Raw genomic sequence first — 24,143 nt, 5'->3', positions numbered from 1 at the left:
GGGACGGTGGGAACGCTGGATCCCTCGCTCTTCTGGGCAAGCAAAAGACTCGCTGCAGGACCAAGACGCATCACCATTCCCACAACATAGCTTGAGGTCCGACCGATGCCTGGGACACCTACAGCCTCAGCACCCCCACCTCTGCTCAGCCCCCGAGACACCCCGACAAGTGACGTGCAAACACTACTCTCATCAACATCCTCACATTTACGTAAAGTAAATTTAGCACATCTCCTTGCGGAGGAGCAAAGAGAGCAGTGACCACTGAAGAGCACCACCAGGGGAAGGAAACCAAATTTCAGTACACAGAGAGCAAGACCGTGCTCACTACAAAGGCACCCCTGGGCTATCACGCAAGTTCAGCCTTTGTAGGAGGCAAAATCCCACCTGGGGAACCCCGCAGCTCACAGTGGGCCTTGGGGATGGCCGGTCCTGCTGCACCCAAGGGCCTACCTTCACCCTGACGGTCTGGTCCGACACGCTGCTCATCATGTCGCTGATGGATCGGAACAGCTGCAGCAGGGACTCCATGAAGTCCGCCTCTCCTTTGTCTTCATAGAGTCTACAAAGGAGCACACGACACTCGATGGGGCCTCGCAGACAGGGCCTCGCCTCTATTTGCTCCTGCATCAAGAGCCATGGAAGGTGCTGCTGCAGTGACAACTCAGAACGTGAGGGAAAATCCTCCACGTCCAGGGAACACGGGAGGCAGCTCAGAAATGGGGTTCATCTGGACCACGTGGCTAGGGAGCTATGTCCTCCCGCTGAAGAAGCTGGTTTTGAACCATACCATTTACTGCTTCTTTTCATTGTAACATAACAACGTTTTATAAATCTGCAAAACGGAAATGTATAGAAAGGGACGGAAGGAGAGAAAGAGGAAAGAAGGACCAGAGGAAGGAGGAACAGGGAAATTCAGCTTTAATGCTACCCCGCGGAGATCACACCATTTATTTTGGTGTACTTCCTGCCAGTGTTCTTTTAAACCCACAATGTCACATAATTAACATAAATTTAATTTCCTGAATTTAACACGATCTTGTAACCATTTGAAAATGATATTATAAGAGTAAATTCAAAACTACTTTATTTCAGAGTAATGACACTATACAGATTCATCCATCACAGAATTGCTGGGAAAATTGTCAAGAGGTAGAGCATAATCAATAAATGGATAATAAGGAAGCTGCACATTGGTTACATGTATACAAATATATGTTGCTAATTATAAGTAAGCTTCACATATAAATTATTTATCAGCAGTTACTTCAAGTCGCTGTTACTAAAAAGCAATGCATTTGCATTTTAAAATGTTGCAATGCAGATGTTTTCTTAATATAGACTAGTTTTCTGCCTAAAGTATACCATACCTGAAAACTTGTGTACCATGGAAAATTTTGCAAACTAAGTGATAATTAATTGCCCTAGAGGTAATCTTATATTTAAATGAGTTCCACTGTAGCAACAAATTCTGTCTAAAACGGGAAATTGCAACCTAGTGTATCTGTTTTATAAAGGATTTTATTCAATAGGAATTTGTTTAAAAGATGCATAGCAAACAATCAAAAGTATCGAGTCATGAACTCCTGCTTGCAGGGAAAAGGAAGCAATAGAGCAACATTTTACAGACTGGTCCAAACACTTAGGGAGGCTGCAAATGTGCAGTCATTCTCCTCAGGACATCTGCCAATTCCTAGAGCTGCGTGGGGTAGGAGACTGCTCTGTAGAGTGGGGTTTCTATCAGTCTCCAAAGATAATGAATGATAACGAATTAGAAAATGCCAAGGAGATGGGTCCCAGGTGACACAGCAGACTCTCCACTGAAAACCCTGAAGAACCAAGAGCAAACCAAATGTAGATGGAGGCTTACGAAGGCTATACACAGCCTTGACAGAGAGAAAGGTCAGTCCCACTGTCTCTGCCTAGAAGGTGAAAGGATGAATCATCTCTGAAAGAAGAGCACATCATCTGGAGCTACATTTAAATAAAAATTAACTAAACATAGAAAAGAACAGACCCCACATGGCCAAATCAAAAAAAAAAAAAAAAGGGACGACAACAGAAACAGAAGGACAGGTGGTCAAAATATTGCAGCTAGCTAGCAAGAATATCAACATAAATATAATTATTATATTTTAAAATGGGAAAAATGGAGAAAATAAAAAGATGGAAATATGAAAAATAAAGAGATGGAGAAAACAGATGGGAAAGTATAGTAGAGAAATAAATCTACAGAAAAGAATCAAATGAAAATTTTAAAACTAAAAACTATAACATCTAAAATTAAGAATTCATTATATGGGTTAAATTGAGATTAGACTGAGTAAAAGGCAGAATTAGTGAAGTGGAAGATGATCAACATGAAAATAAGCATGGAGAAAGAAAATAGAGAAAAGCGTGTTAGAGATATGTAGGGTATAATAAAGAGGTCTAATACACATGTAATTGAAGTTCCAGAAGACAATGAGAGACACAATGTGACAAATATGATACTAAAATAGATAATGACCATGAATTTGCCAAGACAAATAGAGAAATCAATCCAAAGTTCAAGAAGCCCTGAAAATCCAATGTAGGATAAATAAAAAGCAAAAGCATTCCTATACAATCAGAGTAAAACTGCTCATAACCACAAAAACAACAAATTGTAAAAGCAGCTAGAGGAAAAACAAGCAAACAAAAAAAACACACTGTCACCTTCAAAGATGTAACAAGAAGTCTAAAAGCTGACTTCTCACCAGAAATGATGGAAAACAAAAGAGAAGAGAATAGTATCTGAAAGGACTAACTGCCAAACTAGAATCCTACATTAACTAAAAATATCCTTTAAAAACAATGAGGAAATAAATGATCTTCATACAAACAAAAGCTGCAGCAGACTTTTATTAAAAGAAATTCTACAAGGAGTTTTTTGGGGGCAGAAGGAAACTTATCCCATAAAGAAACATGAAATTGAAAGAAAAATGAAAAAAAATAAATAAATATAAAACTTATTGAATTAATACTAACTGTACAAAATAACAAGTCATGTCTTACGAGGCATAAAATATAGGTATCTTGAAATGCATAACAATAATAATAAAAAAAGGAGATTTCATGTGGAGATGGAGTGTTCTATTTCAGCCACGTCTAGTGTTATCAGGGGAGTGACAATAGTAATCATTTTAATTATTCTGTAAGAATTCAAACACACATGTTGTCACATGTAGGATAATCAATAAAAAAACAGTAGAAGAACGTGTCACTAACATGTTGAAAGAGGAGAAAATGAGACAATAAAAAGAAAATCAGGCTTGGTACAAAAGAACACAGAGAAGGAGTAAAAGGAGAACATAATATAGATGGGTAAAAGAAAATGAACAGAAAGACAGTAGGTACGGGGCGCCTGGGTGGCTCAGTCGTTAAGCGTCTGCCTTCAGCTCAGGTCATGATCCCGGGGTCCTGGGATCGAGCCCCGCATCGGGCTCCCTGCTCGGCGGGAAGCCTGCTTCTCCCTCTCCCACTTCCCCTGCTTGTGTTCCCGCTCTTGCTGTCTCTCTCTCTCTCTCTCTGTTAAATAAATAAAATAAAATCTTAAAAAAAAAGCCACATGGACTAAAATAGATTTAAAAAAAAAAAAAAGAAAGAAAGACAGTAGGTACAAACCCATCACATATAAACAAACTATATCCTCAGTTAAAAGGATTTTCAGACTGGATGAAATAAAGATACAACTATGTGTTACGTGCAAGAGACAGACCTTAAATATAAGGATACAGAGAGGTTAAAAGCAAAAAAGAGAAGAGATATTCCATGCAAATATTAACCAAAAGATAAAGGGAAAGTTTTCATATCGATTAAAAGGATACAGGCATCCCTCTGAGACACCGTAGGTTCAGTTTCCAGACCACCACAATAAAATGAGTATAGCAATAGAGTCAAATTAATTTTCTGGTTTCCCAGTACATATGAAAAATATGTTTACACTATAGTGCAGTCTATTAAATGTGTGACAGCATTGTATCCTAAAAAAAAAAGTACATACCTTAATTTAAAAAAACTTCATTGCTAAAAAATGTTAACAGTCATCTGGGGTTTTAGCCATTGATAATCACTGATCACAGAGCACCATAATGAATACAATAATAAGGGAAAAGTTTGAAATATTGCAAGAATTACCTAAACACGACACAGAGATATGAAGTGAGCAAATGCTTTCAGAAAAATGGCACCAATAGGCTTGCTTGACATGGGGTTGCCACAAACTGATTTATAAAAACCACAGGATATGCAAAGTGGCAATAAAGCAAACAGCAATAAAGTGAGTTATGTCTGTAAATCCACAAGAGAGAGATCACAATTCTAAATGTGTATGCCCCCAGTAACAGTTTTAAAATCTGTAAGGTATAAGTAATGAGTCTATGATATCTAAATTTACCAAGAATCCCTCAAAGATGTAAATTTACTTATTAGTTTCTCTGCTGCCAATCAACATATTTAAAACACAGAAATGGTTAATAATTTACAGCATTCCTACTGATGCATCTGTCTGTAATGAAAGGGAGGCCTCTGGAGTCTCACCTCTTGGTTTTATCAAATAAGTTTGACCCACCTTCACGTGGAGGAAGGGGTGAGGAAAGAACTCAGAGGGCTATCAGTAAGTAAACAGATGAGTAAGACCTAGTTATCATTCCTTGCTCTATTTACACATTATAAGTACTCATTATCAGGGAATGGCAAGATTGTTGTCTATTAGCTACATTCTATTTTTGTGACCCAGGAAATGACAGCAGAATGACAGATCTGCAACAACTTATTCATGATCAATAACTAATTATGCACAAAGCTAATGCCAGATGACAGGCAAAGCTTCCACAAAGCACCGGGAAGACAGAAGAAGAACACAGCACTAACTAGCTTTAGTAATTTGCTTCAGAAGGTCTGAAGCAGGATGTGTCTGTTTTCTGGCTTTCCACTTAATGTGATCCACCCACACAGAAAACACAGACAAACAAAAACCAGCAGAGAAGTGCCCCTGGCTGTCAGGAATCTTTCTGTGGGTTCTGAACCAAATGTCTTTGCGCCAGAGTTTTAAAATCGCTGTTCTCACTTCAAAACAAAATGAGCCTTCTAAACAAAACAGAAAGTATGGATTTGCATAGTGAGAAAGACAGTGGGATAAGCTTCCGTATCTTCATCTCCAACGATTCACCTCTTTGTTCTTTGGAAGAAAAATGACTGTCAATTATCGGGAATTTTACAAAGCTACTACATTACCTGAAAACAGAGCAGACCATTTTGAAAGAAGAAGAAAAATAAAGAACCTCTAACGTTTATTCCAACTACAAAGAGAAAAACACTCTTGTCAACTCCAGCTGTGACCACAATTTCTTTCTCCCAAGCTAATAAGTGGGGTGCAGGTAAGAAAATGGGAACACTTGTTTGCTTTCTCCCCGAGCTCTGCAAACACCACACAAGAGAGCTGCTCGGAACTTGTTATGGAACAAACACTCACGACACCTGTGTAAGACACAGGACTGCTTTCTCTTTCAGCAGCTTATACGAAACGGGAATATTATTTCATCTAAAATTCATGCCTTTGATAATCACAGATGAAAAGCTACTGAAATGTAGCTGGTGGGACCATGGGGAGTAGGGGTGAGCAGAACAAGACCCTACTCAAGTCTTTAGCCCTGTGGTCCATGATTTGAAGGCCATGATTTTTTCCCTCCCACAGAATCTGAGTTCTCAGTAGTTTTAGAGTACAGATTTAAATTTAAGAAATATTATCTTATCTACATAATGTGTGATGCAACTGTGTTCTAAGTTTTGAAGGGAACATATGTTCCTCTCTGCTCTACAGGAATCATAGAAGGCAGCCAAGATACCCATTTAGGAAGCAATTAGGAAAAAAATAAGGTCAATAAACTACTAAAGTCTGGGATACAGTCAGGACTCCAAAGCTCATTAAGTACTTAGGGGAGGGAGAAGCAAGCGACAAGGGAGGAAGGGCGGGAGGGAAGGACCTCGTCATCAAAATCTCCATGTTTGCTACAGTATTCGGATGAGGTCAGGAATGCCCAGACAAGGGCCTTAGAAGCCTTAGGAAGCCTCACTGCCTTTTGGCAACTACTGTTACTCGTCTTATGACCTCTTTGCACTTTTGTCCTGGACTGTGTCAGCTCTTGACAAACAAGTTATCCAAGCAAAGAGACCCCTCTTGTGATCATGCCATGGCTCTCACTGGGGCCACTCCAGAACAAAGGCAGGCAGCAGGATCAAGGTCTGTGCCAACACCATGCTACCCAGCAGCAAAACAAAGACATTCTTAAGAACGCCAAACATAAAACATTTCCCTGGGTCACAGGCAAGGATCTGCTGAGCTTCTGCATAGCACAGAAGACCAAACCACATCTTTGGGTCACATAGGGCTCCAGTGATTTCAGAGACTGACCCCCAAACTAACAGCGAGAAAAGCTCTCCGGGGCCTAATTAAGTAGGACTTCGGAACCCAGAGTAATAAGCTAGGGGCGTTCTGAGCTGTCAGGCAAGAGAAATTCGGGTTAAAAGCACAAGGAAGAGAATGCTAATCACCTGTCCGATATATATTTTTCCCTGACTCCTTTACTATAAGAACTCTGATTTTGTTTAAAGCATCAATAAGCCCATCTAAAAGTCCTTACCAACCTCCCTTGCATCTCGGGTGGTCATGTGACATAGTTCTGAGATGACACTATAGGGACTGGTAAAGTTCTTCAAAAGGAGAGTAACTGGAAGGCTATTTACACCACACCTTCCCCCCTCTGCTGCTTGGAATGCAGTCCGATGCCAGGAAGGGGCCATAAGACACAGAGACGGACCATAAGCATGATGGAGCAGAAGGGCAATAGGAGCCAAGGACATAGGGAAACCAGGGACCAAGTGCATAAACTCCGGAATCTTCCTCTGGGCACCATGTTACATACACGGGTGGGGAGAGGTGAAGCTCATCTCATTAAGCCATGTTAAGCCACACTTTTCTATAACAGCAGTCAATCATGTTCCTAACCTCTATGAGACTGATCAAATTCAACATTTATGGGGCGCCTGGGTGGCTCAGTCGCTAAGCATCTGCCTTCACCTCAGATCATGATCCCAGGATGCTGAGATCAAGCCCCACATCGGGCTCCCTGCTCAGCCGGAAGCCTGCTTCTCGATCTTCCATTCCCCCTGCTTGTGTTCCCTCTCTCGCTGTGTCTCTTTCTGTCAAATAAATAAATAAAATATCTTAAAAAAAAAAAAATTCAACATTTATGGACCACGGTTCTAAGATATCATGTCATTTGTATTTAGAGATTGAAAGAGATTAAGAGAAAGAAGTAACTTCGCCACTGGTCCACTTGGATGACCCCAATCTTTTCTAGCTGCATTATTTTGTAAAAGATTATAGCATTTACTATAATAACAAAAACACAGATTATCAATGCATGTTTCTTTTGATTCCTAATCTCTGAATTAGAAGGAAAGTCAGCAGTGTGCTCAAGAAGGAAATGAGCATCATCCAACTCCTGACTCAATGTCATATTGATTATAAATTGTACAAGATTAAGATTCTTTCAAACAAAACATGACAAAATCTATACATATCACCCGACTATGCTGTTCTTTCGAGTTCATGCTCTCACCTTAGTGTAGATTTTGTTTTAGAGTAATTAATGATTTAAAATTCGTGGGGAAATACACAAAAAATAGATAGAGGGTGCCAAGAAGTTCATTTTATAGAAATTTTACTGGAAAAAAAATAAAATCCAGGAAAACAAAACCTACTTTACTTGGTCATCTTTCACAACTGACAGTGGGAAAATCATCAGTGGCTTTGACCCTTAAGAAAAGAGAAAGCTCAGGGGTGCCTGGGTGGCTCAGTCAGTTAAGTGTCTTCGGCTCAGGTCATGATTCCAGGGTCCTGGGATGGAGCTCTGGGTCAGGCTCCCTGCTCAGCGGGGAGTCTGCTTCTCCCTCTCCCTCTGCTCCTCCCTACTGCTCCTGCTTGTTCTCTCCCTCTCTCTCTGTGAAATAAATAAAATCTTAAAGAAAAAAAAAAAGAAAGCTCAGTCTACAGGAAGCTTCATGCCTACCCATAATTAGCAAAATAAAAGAGGATGCCTTCAATGCCTTACTCAAGGATGACCGCATGATGACCTCAAGCTGTTGTATCTTCATACAATCAAATGGCAGTGTAGACTTGTCTACATCATGTCAACTCCACAGAGAACACAAGTGCAATAATCCTTAACCAATAACATAGGGACTGTAGCCATTCATCACCACTGTAACCAAGGTGGGTCCTACCCTGTGTAGGACTTTTCCAGATCTACACAGTCAATAACTTGCTCCTCTGGCTTTATTTGCACCATGGTGTGCACAAGATTGGATTCTGAATACGCTCCCTTTCTCCTGGGCCCTACTGGAGAAAGCTACCTCAGGCCAACAAAGATAAAATGAAGAGGCACAGCGAGGGACTGATTCGGGTCTACACTGGTTCAATAACCAGTTTCCATGCATAAGTTTCAAGAGCACTGTGCTGTTAAAAGGTGGTGTGTGTCCTCTAAGTGAAAAGGAGGTCAGTTTGTGAAACTCCATCTCTGTGTGTAGAACTCATGACAAGAACATCAACCTTGAATGATCAACATGAACCAACATCACTCACAGTAGGTCACCCAAAGCAGCTGTCCTTCCGAAGAAACAAGCAGTGAGAGTCCACATCAACACTCAACACTCAACCTGTCCTGCTTCCACATCTCTTCGTGCAGTTACATGCTGTGGGCCACCTGAAAGCCCTGACTTTAGCCCAGCTCTTAATCACAGGTACCTGGACGAACATTAATGTTCTCTAGAAAATAAGGAAGTCATCAGCACCCCAATCCACTTTAAAGTTCAAAAACAATGCATAAGTTCCTCCAGAGGATGAAAAAGAAGGCACCGAGCTGAACAATGAAGTGTCCATTCACCTGGCAATTCCGCACGTGAGAGTATCTCTCTAGAAACAAAATATTATTCTGGTTGAAGGAAAGAAAGGGAGGAAGCCCCACAGTCTTCCCAAGGGAGGCAATTTAACTTGGCTTTGGCCTTTTGTTGTTGTTGCTTGTTTTAATTGTTTGCTCTTGAGAGGCTTTTTCTGTAGGAAGATATACTGAAATGAACTTCAGAACCCTTGTATACACCCTGCACTACCTCTGATGAATGTGGACTACTTTCAACAGTCAGTGTTTTACTCACATGCACAAATTCCAGACTTGAGAACAGGACCTGCTGCTCAAACTTGAGCTTGCATTTCATAGACCGGGAAGCAGTTACCCTAAGAGAGGGCAACCCCAACATGGGATGGCTATCTATTACTGTCCTGTCATACCAGAAAGCAAGGCAAGGAAGGAAAAGAAGAGAGGAAGGGAAGGATGGAGGGAAATAGACAAGGAAAAGGAAGGAAGTAAAAGATCTCCTAAAATCCCCTAGAAGGGCCGGCACAGGCGACACTTACTGATTGAAAAGGATCCTGGAGCGCACAATGAACTTGAAGATGTACTCCAAAGCCTTCATGGCTTTGTACAGCTGATCGTTTATTCCTGGCTTCTCGGCATTGTCCACGTAGTTCCTTAAAACTTTTGTCAGCTTCCTATTCACAATGGAATCACAAATTAATTAATAAGTTGAGAAGGTTACAGTATCTCAATTCTTAAATGGGACAGAAATACACAAGTGCCTTATTGTTACTTTGGTTCACACTTGTCAGTAGATGCGTATTTACAAAATATATTCAAAACAGATTAAAAGTGAGCCATAAATAACACTCAGGAGTGAGATCTGAACATTGAAAAAGTGCTTTTCTAAGTTTTACATGTTTTTCTAAGCATTTAAATGTATTACATAATTTAACCTTCACAATAACACAGTAAGTGGGGTATAATAATAATTGGGTATAAGAGCAGGTATATTATCCCTAATTTACAAGTGAAGAAGCCCAGGGTTAGACAGATAAACTAGCTTTCCCAACACTAAATAAAATTGAAGGGATTTTCTTCATAGCTGTATCCATATTTACAATGCTTTTCTTTTTTCTACATCGAGCTGCCTCTATCATTTTCCCATGATAGAGGCAGCAGTGACAAATATCAATTTTTAATTCTGCCCAAACTTCTACATTTTTCTACTGTTACTGGCCCATGAACTAATAATCATTGTTCACTGTTCATAAGGCTGACCCACAAGCAATGCTTCCAAATCATAAAAGAACAGCTAAATTAACTTCGGTATAGTTTCTGGCCTTAGTGTCTTGGGCTGCACTGTAATTCTCCAAAAACTAGCCACATATGTGCAGCCTGTATGACAACCACCAACAAGATTACCCCATCGACCAAACTTCTCTGATCCCCAACGCTTCGTGTCATCAACAAGAACTCTCTGTGGCTTTTTAAATATTCATTATACTCATAAAAATAACCTGTTAGGGCACTGCCAACATTTCCAGCTAAGTTGTGAGCCCGTCCACAACAGACTGTTAGTGGAGACTATTATAAGACACCCATAAGAGCACCTGTAACGGGCATTAAGGATGACCTCAGAACAGTCCTGAGTGCAACCCCGGTCCTGATAAATCACAACAAAGAGCTTCCTCGGTGAACAAGTGGATGTGAAGTCATTTCTAACACTCATCGGGTTGCAGAACCCTAGCAAAGAAGGCTGACACTCTCAGAGGAGCATCCCTGCAAGGTGTTGGGAAGAAGGGGGCCAGAGAGGTCCTCTCCCCACAGGTTCCCTGGGCTCCCACACGTCTTCTGGTAGTTCTCAAGGCACAGGAGAACATCTAAAGTCCTGCCATACAACCTGTTTCACCTGATTTAACTTATTTTCTCAAGCTTACTGACCAGACACCTTTTCTTATTAAACCCATGGATATCCCAAGAAATATATATTCCATTGAGCACATCTTAGGAATTTTCCCAACATATTCATCAAAAATAAATAAATAGATAGATAGATGATAGATAGATAGATAGATAGATAGATAGATAGATAGATAGATAGATGATAGAAAGAAAGGAATGATCTGCGAAGAGAATGACCCAGAACCAGAAAATAAATGAGGAAGTCCAAAGACCCATATCCACATGAGCCAGACCACCTGTCCCAGCAGAAAGATCAAGCCCCTGGCACTGGCTGAGAGGGAGACCGAATGGAGCATCAGTTAAGTAGAGGCAAGACCTGAGTCAGCTCCAGGAAAAGTAGCTCTGTGGACAGAAAGGAGCCTGCCCCTGCTGGTTTTCTGGAAGAACAGTCCCCGAAGCTGATGCCTTCCTCCCTTCTCGCCTGGACCAATGCCAGTCGCTCTGCTGGGGCTCCAGCATCCGGACCACCTGTGTGGGGTGCCGGAACACTGGCAGGTAACAGCTACAGCCCAGGCACCTTCCAGTTCTTCTCTTAAGAGTTCTTTGTGGAGAGGGGCGCCTGGGTGGCTCAGTCGTTAAGCGCCTGCCTTCGGCTCAGGTCATGATCCCAGCGTTCTAGGATCGAGCCCCGCATCGGGCTCCCCGCTCGGCGGGAAGCCTGCCTCTCCCCCCTCCACTCCCCCTGCCTGTGCTCCTCTCTCACTGTGTCTCTCTCTGTCAAAGAAATAAATAAAATCTTTAAAAAAAAAAAAAAAAAAGAGTTCTTTGTGGAGAAAGGCTGAAGATCTCAACATTATCCAAGTAAAGAGGTAAAGAAGCTATCTGGGAGAGAGTCTAACCTACATCTGTGCCTGCCGAGGCTTCTAAGGGGCAGCGGCCGGGAGACCCTCCGTGATGATCCTTACTACCAGAGCGTCCTCCAGCCCAGAGACCGCCGTGAGCACTCCATTAACACAGAGACAACCTTCCACGATTTGGTTAGAGCTGTGTGAATCAGAATCATCTCTTTTGGTATTTCAAGGCTTAAATACTCAGATTCACACTGCCAAGGAAGCACCTAGGGTTGCTACTTTATCAAAACATAATAAGGTTATTTTCCAAAACGGATCTCCTTTCCTGTAGATTACAGGGGCTGAATGGGAGGATATGGATTCTCAGCTCAGTCCCACCCTATCTGAAAGATGAAGCAGTACTGTTTCTTCCATTCAGTAACTTACCAGAGACTCCCCAACTTTCACTGCACCACCTAAGACAAAGGCACAGGGAGAGTGGTGCCAACAGAAGGTCTGGAAGACAGCATGGCAAGCTTACTCACTTGCGGATTCTCTGGAATTCCAATACAAAAGCTCATCTGAGAAGAGCAGTGTGGCCGCATTTCAATAAAGATACAGACATGTGGCATGTGACTCGGAGGGAGATCATGCCACATGAGGAGCCGCTTACAGGCCACTCCAGGAAACCCTGCCTGGTCGCCATAGCAAGATGGCGCCCATGATCTGAAGGGAACTGTCCAAAGTGCAGTCACACTGGATGTTTCCATGAAGAGAACAAATCGCTTTAAACACTTACTAGCAAGCACAAAAAGGACTTGTCACAGCTTGTTCTGTGTGCGTGAGGACGTGGCAGCTCTCTGCCCACTCAGCCACGTGAGGCAGACGCGAGAGAGCCTGGGACAGGATGACCAATGTCACACAGAAAGCTAGCGTCAGACCTCTGACCTTGAGTTCGTGGCCGCGTACAGGCAAGGAAACAGATTCTGAATACAGTCAAGGCGCATCTGAGCTCTGACTCAAGCTACTGGCGCTAAAGAGAACCATTTCTAGTGACTCTAAGGGGAGGGATGTTCTTAAAGAAATTATTTACATGTTTTTTCACTGCAACTCACCCACAATTCAAAGTTGGAATAAATGCCAATAAACCCCACTGTGACAGAGGCAGAGTAACTCATCCTAATCATTCTAATAATAATGAAACCTAACAACTGCTTCGTGCTTTCTAAGTGCCAAGGATTCCTTCAAACACTTAACATGTAATAGCTCATTAAAATTTTCAAGAAACCCTAAGACCGTGCCTGTTTATTGAGGAGAAGGCTGAGGCCCAGAGAGATTAAGAGACTTGAACTTGTAAGCGACAGAGCTGTAGGTGAAGTCGGGTTTCTGGACGCTGCTGGTCAACACCAGGCGAGCCGCCTCGCAGGCCTGGAAATCCCACATTTGCTCTGGCTGCTGACAGATGCCCAGGGGACAGGTACGGGGTTGCGGGGGCAGGTCAAGAGCAACTGGGTGGGCAGTTAGAATCCAAGTTAGTTATGGCTGAAGCGTCTAGAACAAAAAGGAAGGCCCTCTTTAAAGAGCAAAAAGAGACACTAAGAGGTACAAAACTGAATTTTATTCACACCAAACAACCAATAATCTCAAACCAGGAACACATCCATTTATTCATTCACCAAAAGCTGGTTGGGAAGCTGCAGTGAGGCGTATATCAGTTCCACTGAACAAAAACTGAAAATTTCAAAGACAAATGGAAGGTATGGAGGAGAACAAGAATTTATCCAAGAATGTTATGATAATTTATCACGTATCTTCTTTCAACAAGATTTCTAGGTCTGTTAAGAGGGAAACAACAATAAAAATTATCCCAGTGAATTCAGAGCTGGGGGCGGGAGGCACACACACAACCACAGACGAAAGTGTATGGAAAAGGCGCTTAGTGACAAATCTACAAAAGAAGTACTGGTTTTAAAACAACAAAAATGAACTTACGTGTAGGCTAAAGTTGCACTAAAGTGTTTCTTAATGTAAGTTTCCAGAACAGGATTAAAATGCTGAAATTTTCTGTCAGCAATCAGTCCAATGATAAATACCTGTTCAATTAATCAATATTTTCATTAGTAAAATAATGCAAGCCTCGTCTGAATCACCCGCACTGCGGTGGGAGTCCGTGAACTAGAACATCTTCTGACGTTCCCTCCTCTTACCCCAGAAATGACATTGGCCTAACTACAGTGTCCCAGTGAAAACCACTCTCTGCCTCGCAACCCATCCGCTTTGATCGGATTTACAATGGAAAACACTTCCAAGGTGACGGGGAGGGACCCCCTCCCCCAGCTTCAAAGGCTGCAGCATGAAAAGCTCCTCAACACCTGAGCAGATGTAAAGTAGGGGCCTCTTACCAGAGCATCGAACACTAACGTATCAAACGTCTCGCTCTCGGAATTCTCCATCATGATGTTGAAGAGGGCATCCAAGGTGTCCTGGAGGAACTAGAGTCACACAAAATGTCAGCAGACAAAGTAAACTCACCTCACTTTCCCCCAACCTAGAGTAACTACCATTTTTGGCCATACCCCAAAGACCCACCTTTCCCAAATGTCACCAATGAAGCCAAACACTATAGGGACTTTTCCCAGCCATTAGATGCACAAGACAAAAACTGAGATGAGTGAACTCAGAACAAAGACATGGCCCCCTAAGCCAAGCAGAGGAGGACTGGTAACAGGGAAATGCTCTTTGGTCCCCCCTCCGTAAGATTTCTCCAACCCTTTTCCTGGTCTTTACCAGTCTGGTGACAAAGAACTCAACAGCAACTCTCGGAAGCCTGGCTCTGCCTAATCCCAAACCCTGAGTGTAGGACCTGAGCTAGGGAGTGGGCAGAAGCCGCACAGGGATGAACGTCCAGCTGAGTATAATGAAGGAACTATCACAGACCCAGATGCCCACAGATGGAAGAGCTGTGTGACTCTGAAACTGAGGCACCCAGCAGAACGCCAGGAAGCACGTTTTATTCAAGAGGAATTTAGAAATAGTCTACTGTAATTCACCAAACAAGTATGAGAGCACAGAATGACAAACCATCATGAATTAATTAAGGAAAGAAAAAATCAGGAGACTCCAAAGTTATGTCACACTAGAAATTGACTTCCGATCCTATCTCCATCTTCCCCCAGAAGAAGTGTAAGACAGACCAAGAAAGACTATCTTGGAGGTAATGAGTTCCCAGTCTGTGGAGGAGTTCAAGAATAGGCAGAAGGCAACATGAAAGAATACTGGACATAAAAGAGAATAAAGTATAGATATGTCATCATGAGTCATCAGGGACATGCAAATCGAAACCACAGTGAGATATGACCTACAGCCATTGAGAAAGCTCTCATCAAGACACAAGCGGTACGGTGAGTGTGGGCAAGGATGCAGGGGAACTGAGCCCTTCCACATCACTGGTGGAGAAGTAAAATAGTATGATGGTTTTGAAAACAGTGTGACAAATCCTCAAAGGGTTAAACGTTATGTTTGCCCCATGGGCAACCATTCGTAGGTATGTATCCAAATGAACGGAAAACATATGTCCACACAGAAACTTGTACACAATTATTCATGACAGCTTTACTCATAAATGTCAAAACGTGGCGAACACCCAAATGTCCACCAGCTGACAAATGGGAGAACAAATCCATACACTGGAATATTTATTATTTAGCCATAGAAAGGAATGAAGTTCTGATACATGGCACACTATGCTCTGGAGGCATTATAATACTAACCTAAAGAAGCCAGGCACGAAAGGCTACAGACTGTCTAATTTAATTTATATAAAATAATCCAGAATAGTCAAATCCATAGAGACAGAAAGTAGATTATGGTTGCAGGGACAGTAGGGAGTAACTGCGGACAGATTACAGGGTTATTTTTTCTCGTGATGGAAATGTTCTGGAATCAGACAGTGGAGATGGCTGCTTCGACTCTTGAATATACTGCCACCATGGAACAGTGCAAATGAAGAGTGCATTTTATGGTGTGTGAATTATATCTCAATGAAGCTGTTATATAAAACCAAAGAACAGGTGAGAAGGTCCCATGGCCAGGGTGTCAAAGAGACATTCTTTCTGGAAGGTTTAGCCCATGCACACAACACACAGAACCAGAGGGGCCCTCAGGTTCCCACAGACGGTCTCAAGTGGTTAGCGCACTCAGCCTGAGGAACCAAACCACTGGGACCTGCTCCCAAAACCAGCGCTCGCCCCACTGCTCCCCCTTGTGCTATGAAAGTTTTCAACAGCCCCAAACCCAAAGCCACAGATCTCCCTCAGGAAGGGGAACGTACTCCCAAACCTAGTTAGGGATCTGAGACCCAGCGGTGCATAAAATCCGCATTATGTTCTTTTTTTTCCTCCAGTTTTATTTATTTAAGCAATCTCTACACCCAACGTAGGGCTTGAACTCATGACCCCAAGACTGAGAGTCTCATGCTCTTCTGACCAAGCCAGCCAGGTGCCCCCAACCCTCATTCTACTCTGCCACCCACCCACCACCTATTTTATGCCAGAGAAGTGTCACATGCAAGCGGCAGGGGAATGAAACCCCCCTCCCCCCATTCTGGTCTGGACATCAAGGGCTTCCTCAAGCCCACAATTATTGGGGGCCCACACCATCTTCTTACTTTTGTATTATTTCCCATCATTTTCAGTTTGTAAACATCTTTGCAGAGGTCAAACCCTTACGCCATCTGCTAACTGTCCGATGTTACTGCCAATGGGCTCACCAGCTGCCAAGCCCTGGCTCATCTCGGTTCACACACAGAGTCCCTACAGTAGGACTACCCATCCCAGCCAGACCGATGACATAATCAGTAGCCCAGAAATAGGGCAGAGAGAGTGGGAGCCGCCCGCATCTGGCTGTCAAGCCTCGGAGGCACAGGGATACCAGCATCCTCAAGGAGGTCCCACACACAGAGCCACAAACATGCTCCTTTTGACACCTGCCCTCTCTCGAAGACTATCCACTGGAAGCCCAAAATAATCACTATTTTCATTTTCCACCAAAATGGGCAACTGTATCTTTTACTAAATAAGCCAATACTGTTCTTAATCCATCAAGTCATGTCATTGCTCTCCTACCAGTTATAAATATACATAAGGGTGGGAGGGGGCCTTGAATGAATGGAGTAAGCTCAGTCTAGGGTGTCCTCAGAGTAAAAGGAGCCCCATGCAGGTCGGGAATTCCTCCAGCCCTGGCTCCCATTAACAGCTGTGTGGCCTCAGACAAGTCCATTCACCTCTCTAGGCCTACAGGGTACACAAGATGACCCAGCGATGGACGGACAGGTCATTCAGACCTGCTGGTACCAACACACAGGGGAAGGAGGGGGTGGTGAAAACCATCTCCAGGGCTGAACAACAGGGCTTGGTAATAGATTAGGTAAGGGGAGTGAAGGACAGCAGTAAGACAAGGTGGTTCTAGATCTCCTTAACGTGTAACAATAGGCCAACAGAAATACAGCTAATTCCTGATGTGATATAGGGATTTAAAAATGAAAAAGGACAAAAATCTCATTAACTGTGTGTCTTCTAAAATTACGTTAACTTATTCACCCAGTTTCCATCTGAATCAGGAAGTTACAGAACCCAGGGAAGTTTGAAATGCAATTAACATTGTCCAAGCCAGAGGTAGCAGACAAGAACCTAAAAAGATGATTAAAATTAGAAGATTAGCAAGGATATGTTTGAATGGTTATACAATGAATTTCAGAAAGTGGTGCAACCAAATTAATTTATACTGAAGTTAACCACATTGCTCCTTAATTAAGGCCATTTTAAGTAATTAATTTTTACAGAGATAAGGCAGTCTCCTTCTGCAATCATCCCTCGTGGAGGGCGAAGGACTGAGCCAGGGACAGACAGACCTGGACACCGCGCTCACAGAACACCACGAGTGTGGACCAGCTTATTGTCTGCAGGCCAAATGGGGCCTCCTGAAAACGGAAACGAGTTTCCTTATATAAAAGGAAAAGTCAGGACGTCTAGGTGGCACAGCTGGATGAGTGTCTGACTCTTGGTTTCAGCTCAGGTCATGATCTCAGGGTCATGGGATCGAGCCCCACATCAGGCTCCACGCTCAGCACAGAGTCGGCTTGAGATTCTCTGTCCCTGTCCTTCTGCCCCTCCCACTCGTGCTCACTCTCTCTCTCTCTCTCTCTAAAATAAATAAATAAATCTTAAAAAAAAAAAAAAAAAAGGAAACGTCACTGGAGCCAATGAGAGGCAAGAATGGCCTAATAGCAGAAGCAACGATTCCCTAATGAAGAATTACAGAAATGGGGCGTTCCAAGGGATCTCGCATCACCTCGGCCTCACTGTCCTACCCTACAGGTAACAATTCAAGAGGGTACCTGACACTTCTCCAGAGCCTGCTCTATGTAAGGCTAAGAAATAAGTCCAAGATCACATGGGGGAAAAAAATGGCCAAACAGGACTCCCAGGGCTGTGAGCCTCGTGCCACACCACCCATCTCTCCAGGTCAATCGCAGAAGTTCTAGGTGAATCATGAGCCAGGACTAATAAGAATGCGTATGGTAATAATGCTGATAAGATGATAACAGGACCGAACGCTGGCAACCCCATGTGCCAGATCCAGGCTCATGAGCCTCCAAAAAACCCTACAAGAAGGCATTACTGCTATCTCCTTTTTACAGCAAGAGAAAGTAGGCCTGGAAGAGGTTATTTCACCTTTGTCCATCCCACAGTGAGGACCCACTAGAAGAGGAGCCAGAAGCCAAGACTGGGTTGATCCCAGAGCCCAACCCCGGGAAGCCAGAGCGCCCTCCCAACCGGAATCCAAGCCGAGTCTGTCCACTTCCAGGTGCAGGTACACATCCATTCAAGGGATTATAATCAGAGGCCCACGCTACCGTGGAGGCAGTGCCTAGATCCGTTCACACGTGGAAGAAAAGCAGAGCAAGCACCCCGGGTGTGTGTTACCTTCACCACCTCGCCGCCATCCACCTTCATCAGCTGTCTCAAGTTCTGCTGCAGCAGGTTGGTGTTGGAACGCCACTTCAAGAGCCCCAGCAGGTCCACTGAAAACACAGAACCAGCTTCAGCTCTTCCCAGCAACAGCTTTGTCTCCCTTCCTCACGGAGCAGCTGAGGGTCTCGACGTAATTTTGAAACAGAAAAATCAACCCTATTTGGAAACATTTGCCTGCTCCATACTTCATTTCTTTCTAGAACATATTTGATACCTAGTATGGCTGAATTCATTATTTCCAACTACATTTCCCATGAAATGATTTCCACATTGAAGTTTCTTAAAAATGTGTTCGGGGGGCACCTGAGTGGCTTGGGCAGTTGGGTGTCCAACTCTTGATTTCAGCTCAGGCCATGAACCCAGGCTCCATGCTCAGTGGGGAGCCTGCTTGAGATTCTTTCTCTCCCTCCCTCTGCCCCTCCCCCCACTCATGTGTCTCCTCTTTCTCTCTCTCAAATAAATAAATAAATCTTTTTAACAAATGCATTCAGGAGCTTAAGGAAAAAGGGCTGGCCTCTCCAATCTGCAAGAAGGTAGACTCAGCCCAGCAGAGGGTCTGGAAGAAGGCTGCTCACCCACAAAGTGCTTCCCTGAAATCTACCAAGTGGATTTTTCCTTCTTGAGAACATGGCTTTTTTTTTTTTTTTTTAAATTAAATAACATAAAATAAGAAATGTACCTTCAGGTACAGAAACTGCAAGGTCACAGGGAGCCTGAACCACAGGGCGACTGCTGACCTCACCCTGGCCTGGCCTTCCAGGGCTATTCATTTCTATGGCTGAATTTTTGTTTTGTTTGTTTTCTAACATAAAAAACACAAGCTGAATGGATGGATTTTTACAGACTAAATGCGGAAGACGAGGTCCAGAAATGATTTTGTTTAAGGCAGCAAGATGTTCTTGAAGACATGAAGACAGAATCCAAAGCATCTCTAGGAAAAAACATGTGCCTACACAATCTTCACTTGAAGTTATATTAATATCCCATTACGTGAAAAAAAAACACAATTAGCAAGGGCGCCTGGGTGGCTCAGATGGTTAAGCGTCTGCCTTCGGCTCAGGTCATGATCCCAGGGTCCTGGGATCGAGTCCCGCATCAGGCTCTCTGCTCCTTGGGAGCCTGCTTCTCCCTCTGCCTCTCTCTCTCTCTGTCTCTCATGAATAAATAAATAAAATCTTTAAAAAAAAAAAAAAAAACACAATTAGCAAAGTGCATCCAATTTACCGTTTATGCTCATTGGGAACAAACTTCAGCTACACAAAGTACCTCCATTAAAAAAACAAAAACAACAACAACAACAACAACAAAATCCTAGTTAATATTGAAAAGAAAAATACAATTTTGGCAACAGGTAGCATTTCAGGGAACATGAAACACCTACTAAGGACGAAACCACACAAAAGGCATTATTCATGCGATGAGCACCAAAACACTTGTTCTCACTTATTTGTCCTTAGCCCCCAAGTGCAGCTGACAAGGGAACCCGTGGAAACAGAGAGGACAGGAGCTGAAACACCCTGTAAGAGGCTCAAACACTCGCCAGGCCACGCCGCCACCACATGACCTTGGGCAAGGAACCTCAACTCAGTTTACCTATCTGAACGATGAGTACGATGTTGCCAAATTATAGGGCTGGTGCCAGAGTTAAAGGGTGTGACATGGAGAAAGTGCTCGGCAAGATACCCAGGCAAGAGCAGCTGTCCATCAAGAAGATGATCAAGAAGTGAAAATTTTGACCATTCATGGGGAAAGTTAAAATCTTTTCAGTTCTCAATGAAAATTAACATATTTTCTTCCTTTCTAAAGAAGGTGAAGTCATGACAAAGGCCACATCCTGCCTGGACCTGCTCTTGGCCCCAGGGTTAAGGGAGATTTCCATCTCACTAGAGTTGTCTTTTTGTTTTGTTTTCTTTTATTAATGGCAACTTGTTAATAATCTGGAATCCACGCAAAGTTAGTGGCACTTTAGGTATGAGGGAGGCTGAGGCTGACCTCTGTAAGGTAAATCGGAGAAAACGTGCAACTGGCAAATGAACAGTGGAAGAAGACCTCTGAGGAGGGGGTGTGTTTTAAGAAAACAGAGTTTGACCAGCGCCCCGGCTACCCGGGTCAGACCAGCGCTCCCAGACACAGTCCTCATTCCGGGGAGCCCATGGTCATTCTGTGTTTTGTGACTTCTCTCTAATTACCCAGGAAGCTAACTGAGGAGAGGAATCACATCCTATACTTATCATTTTATCCCCCATAGCATCCAGTAATGCTGAGAACAGAGATGTTTAATACAAACCTCAATGAATAATTCAGCCACTGCTTTTCCCTAAGTAATGGAACTTCGCAGGAACAAATCACAGACGCAGAAAAATGGCTCCCGGAATGAGGATCTGGGACTCAATGCTCAGATGCCAAGTGGGGCAGCTCCATCTCGCAATACCACCTGCCACACCGCCGTCCCAAGAAGAGGAATCATTGGCTGGTGTGCAATGCAAGCCAAAAGATGTCCCCCTGATTCTCGGTGAGCAGCATCACCCCGGAATTTCCTTGTTGCGGGGCAACAGCTGCTGCAGAGTAGGGCGCTCATTCCCTCAGTTCCAGGGAGGGAATCACCCTGTGACTGATGACAGCCAAGGAGCTGGGAGGCGCGAGGGGTCGACATCACACTCCTGGGAAATTGCTGCTACTTAACACCTTGGGAGATTTCTGGTTCACAGTCCCCTTCTACAACAATCCGTGGCTTAAGAAAGATTCTGTGGGTGGGCCTCCCAACCTAACTGCTCTTCCGAACATTGTTTTGATGGGGAAAATATATTCAAGTTCCAAATAACAACTTCCAAACATACTTCTGGAGCATGACCCATGCATAAGACGGGTGGCTTCCTACGTAGAGGAAACGGCAATACACAGCACCTCTCATTTGTCCGGCACATAATGAAAAGCTAAGCGCCACACGTATGGGGTAGCGACTTACCGGTGAGGCTGCCGTTGCCCTGAGTTCACTGAGGCCCTGGACGGTGTAGCCGTCAGATTAGGGAACTAGCAGGACCATATCCAGAGAGTAACGTTTGACCTGTGGGGCACCCTTTCCATAACGCAGTCCCAAACCAGCACCTGATTTGCTGACCACATGCTCCCTGGGCACGAAAGTTGCACACTCCCGATGCATTCTGCAGCCCTCCGTCACGCTTGCACAGAACCCGATGCCCAGGTAAGGGTTTGCATTTGCTTATGGAGATGACTGCACACCACCAGCTAGGAGAATTCAAAATGCTTCGGGCAAACCGTGATGATGAAGATGCCATTAGAAGAGACATGTCCAAATGGCCTTCCCGCATTTGAGGGACACGCTCCCCCACAAGCCGACTCAAGAGAAGTGGTGAGGAAGCACACTTCATCCAGGCCGGCAGAACAGAGGGGAGACGGCAGGCACGGAGATCGGGAACACCCAGCCCGCTCTCCACTCCAATGCCATGGCTTCCTGATGATGGGGTCCCTTTGTCCCGCATTTACCCTGTTGGGAGTCCAAACAATGACTCTCCCTCGGGCAAATTCGAGACTACTGCCAAGATTTATGACAACCCCCAGAGACACAATTCAAGATACCAACAAACATTAATAATCAAAATCCATACTGGGTGGTGAAGAGGAAAAACTGGATTTTCAAGTTGAGTTTCAAGAGAAGATCAAGTCTCTCTGCATGGCTGTGCCATGGCCACATTTGGGGGATGCAATCTGTAAATGTAGGAAGTGCGCAGAGGGGCCTCTGCTGCTCCAGACAGCACACGGCGAGTAAGATGGGCCCCGGGCCACACGGCCACGTGGCTGGTCTGTAAGCAGTGGTAATGAGGCAGCCCAGCGGGCCCAGCACAGGACGCCAGGCACCCCCTGACACCACGCTTCTGTGTGATTCCATAGGCCGGGGAACTAGAAATGTCATCCAAACCAACGTTTAAAAGTAAAGATAACTGGTAATTATCTCCGTGAGTAGCTGCGAGATGGGAAGGCACACACACAGAGTGGATATCTCAGATCCTCCAGTGTGTGTAACCCCCAGACCCTCACGAAGCCCTCTGAGGCAGACATCACATCTGCATGTGTGCAGAGATGAGGAAGGTCAGGTTCGGTTTCACAGGCCCTCGCTCAAGGTCACTTCCAGGGTGAGCACAGGGCAAGGGCTCCATACCCAGTCTTCGGTCTGACTCCAAATCCCGTGCTTTCCCTTAAGCCATGCTACCTTCCTTTGGCCAAAAACCTTTGAAAGCAAACCCAATGGTTTATCTCTCTTTAAGGTTAATGCTTAGACCAAAATTGTAGTGAATTTTCAAGTGCAGTGGATGCCACGCCCCCTTCTGGTCCAAGGACATCCATGCCGGCCAGCACCAGCACACAGGGGACGCATGGAGTGGAGAGCGGGCTGGGAGCACGAAAAGGACGGGCCAGAGGGAGGAAAACTGCGGGGTGAACACAGGGCCATCACCAAACTCACCGTTCTGGGTAAGTTTGGTGGAGCACACGAGAGTTGAGATCTGGAAGGAGTCTTTGCTGATGGTGCAGCTCCCAAGACTCTGCATGCTCCTGCCGGTGGCCGAGTGGGCCTTTTCTTCTAACTCTGCTTTCGTGGAGGGCAGGCTCAAGTACGTGGCAGCATCCTCCAGCTTCTTCGCCTCCGCCTGTGGGTTAAATTACGAGCACGTCGGAAGCGAGTCACAATCAACGACATCTAATTCTTTTCTATCCCTCGCTATTCTTAATCCTTTTAACCATCATGATATTTGCTCTTTATCATTTGTGAAACTGTTTAACAATTTCCCTTATTCGTGTAGATTCATTCATGTTAACATTTATTACACATCATCTTCTCTCATTAGGAACAGCAAAAGGGCTGGTCATCTGAAACGTGCATTCGGGTAACTAAGTGTACCTAGAGAGCAGCCGTGTTACAAAGACGGGAAACGTCAGCTCGGGCGAGGAGTCAGAGAGGAGTAAAGCGGTCCCTGCCAGCAATAGGACACTAAGCAAGCAGTATACCTTATAGACGATGAGATCGTGCTCCCCGTCCCTCAGCGTGGTCCCATCATATCTCATCAGCTTTACAAAGGCTAGTGCAAATATTTTCTCAGACTTGTCCTTGGCTGCAAGAGAAATCAATCACCCTCAACTGCCGTCATGGCAATATCACGTAAAAAACTACAAGCACTACCTTTACGAAAACATAACAAAACTGCATTGAATTAAATAGAAAAGAAATGGAAAAAATGGGAGTGTTCACTAGGAGGAAGACTCCTCTTAACGGGACCAGTGGTGTTCAAATTAACCTGTAAATTCCAAGTAATTCCAATCCGAATCTCAGAAAGAGTTTCCTCATGGAACATGAAAACAGATTCCCAAGGTCCAGAGCAGAAGAAGGATGCTGGAGAGCATGGGGGTGGGAGGGGGTCTGCAAACCTAGA

At 44.1% G+C, this 24,143-nt stretch overlaps 1 protein-coding gene across 6 annotated transcripts in view; it reads right to left on the bottom strand.

The window, feature by feature from the left end:
• Window positions 1-24,143, bottom strand: part of DOCK1 (dedicator of cytokinesis 1) — a 489,580-nt gene that overhangs the window by 361,289 nt on the left and 104,148 nt on the right. For all 6 annotated transcript variants that reach the window (XM_064595456.1, XM_054508462.2, XM_054508463.2 and 3 more), the window contains 7 exons: window positions 23,722-23,825; window positions 23,180-23,363; window positions 18,652-18,749; window positions 14,071-14,160; window positions 13,661-13,761; window positions 9,494-9,628; window positions 454-562 (listed from right to left, as the gene is read on the bottom strand). In XM_064595456.1, the coding sequence (XP_064451526.1) occupies window positions 454-562; window positions 9,494-9,628; window positions 13,661-13,761; window positions 14,071-14,160; window positions 18,652-18,749; window positions 23,180-23,363; window positions 23,722-23,825 (821 nt within the window). The remainder of the gene's footprint in view (window positions 1-453; window positions 563-9,493; window positions 9,629-13,660; window positions 13,762-14,070; window positions 14,161-18,651; window positions 18,750-23,179; window positions 23,364-23,721; window positions 23,826-24,143) is intronic.

The sequence above is a fragment of the Mirounga angustirostris genome, unplaced genomic scaffold, assembly GCF_029215605.1.
Source record: "Mirounga angustirostris isolate CCGP_5_RB_7025 unplaced genomic scaffold, mMirAng1.0.hap1 SCAF_6, whole genome shotgun sequence".
Classification (NCBI taxonomy): Eukaryota; Metazoa; Chordata; class Mammalia; order Carnivora; family Phocidae; genus Mirounga; species Mirounga angustirostris.
The sequence above is the reverse complement of the archived record's forward strand: the minus strand, read 5'-3'. Positions and strand labels throughout refer to the sequence as shown.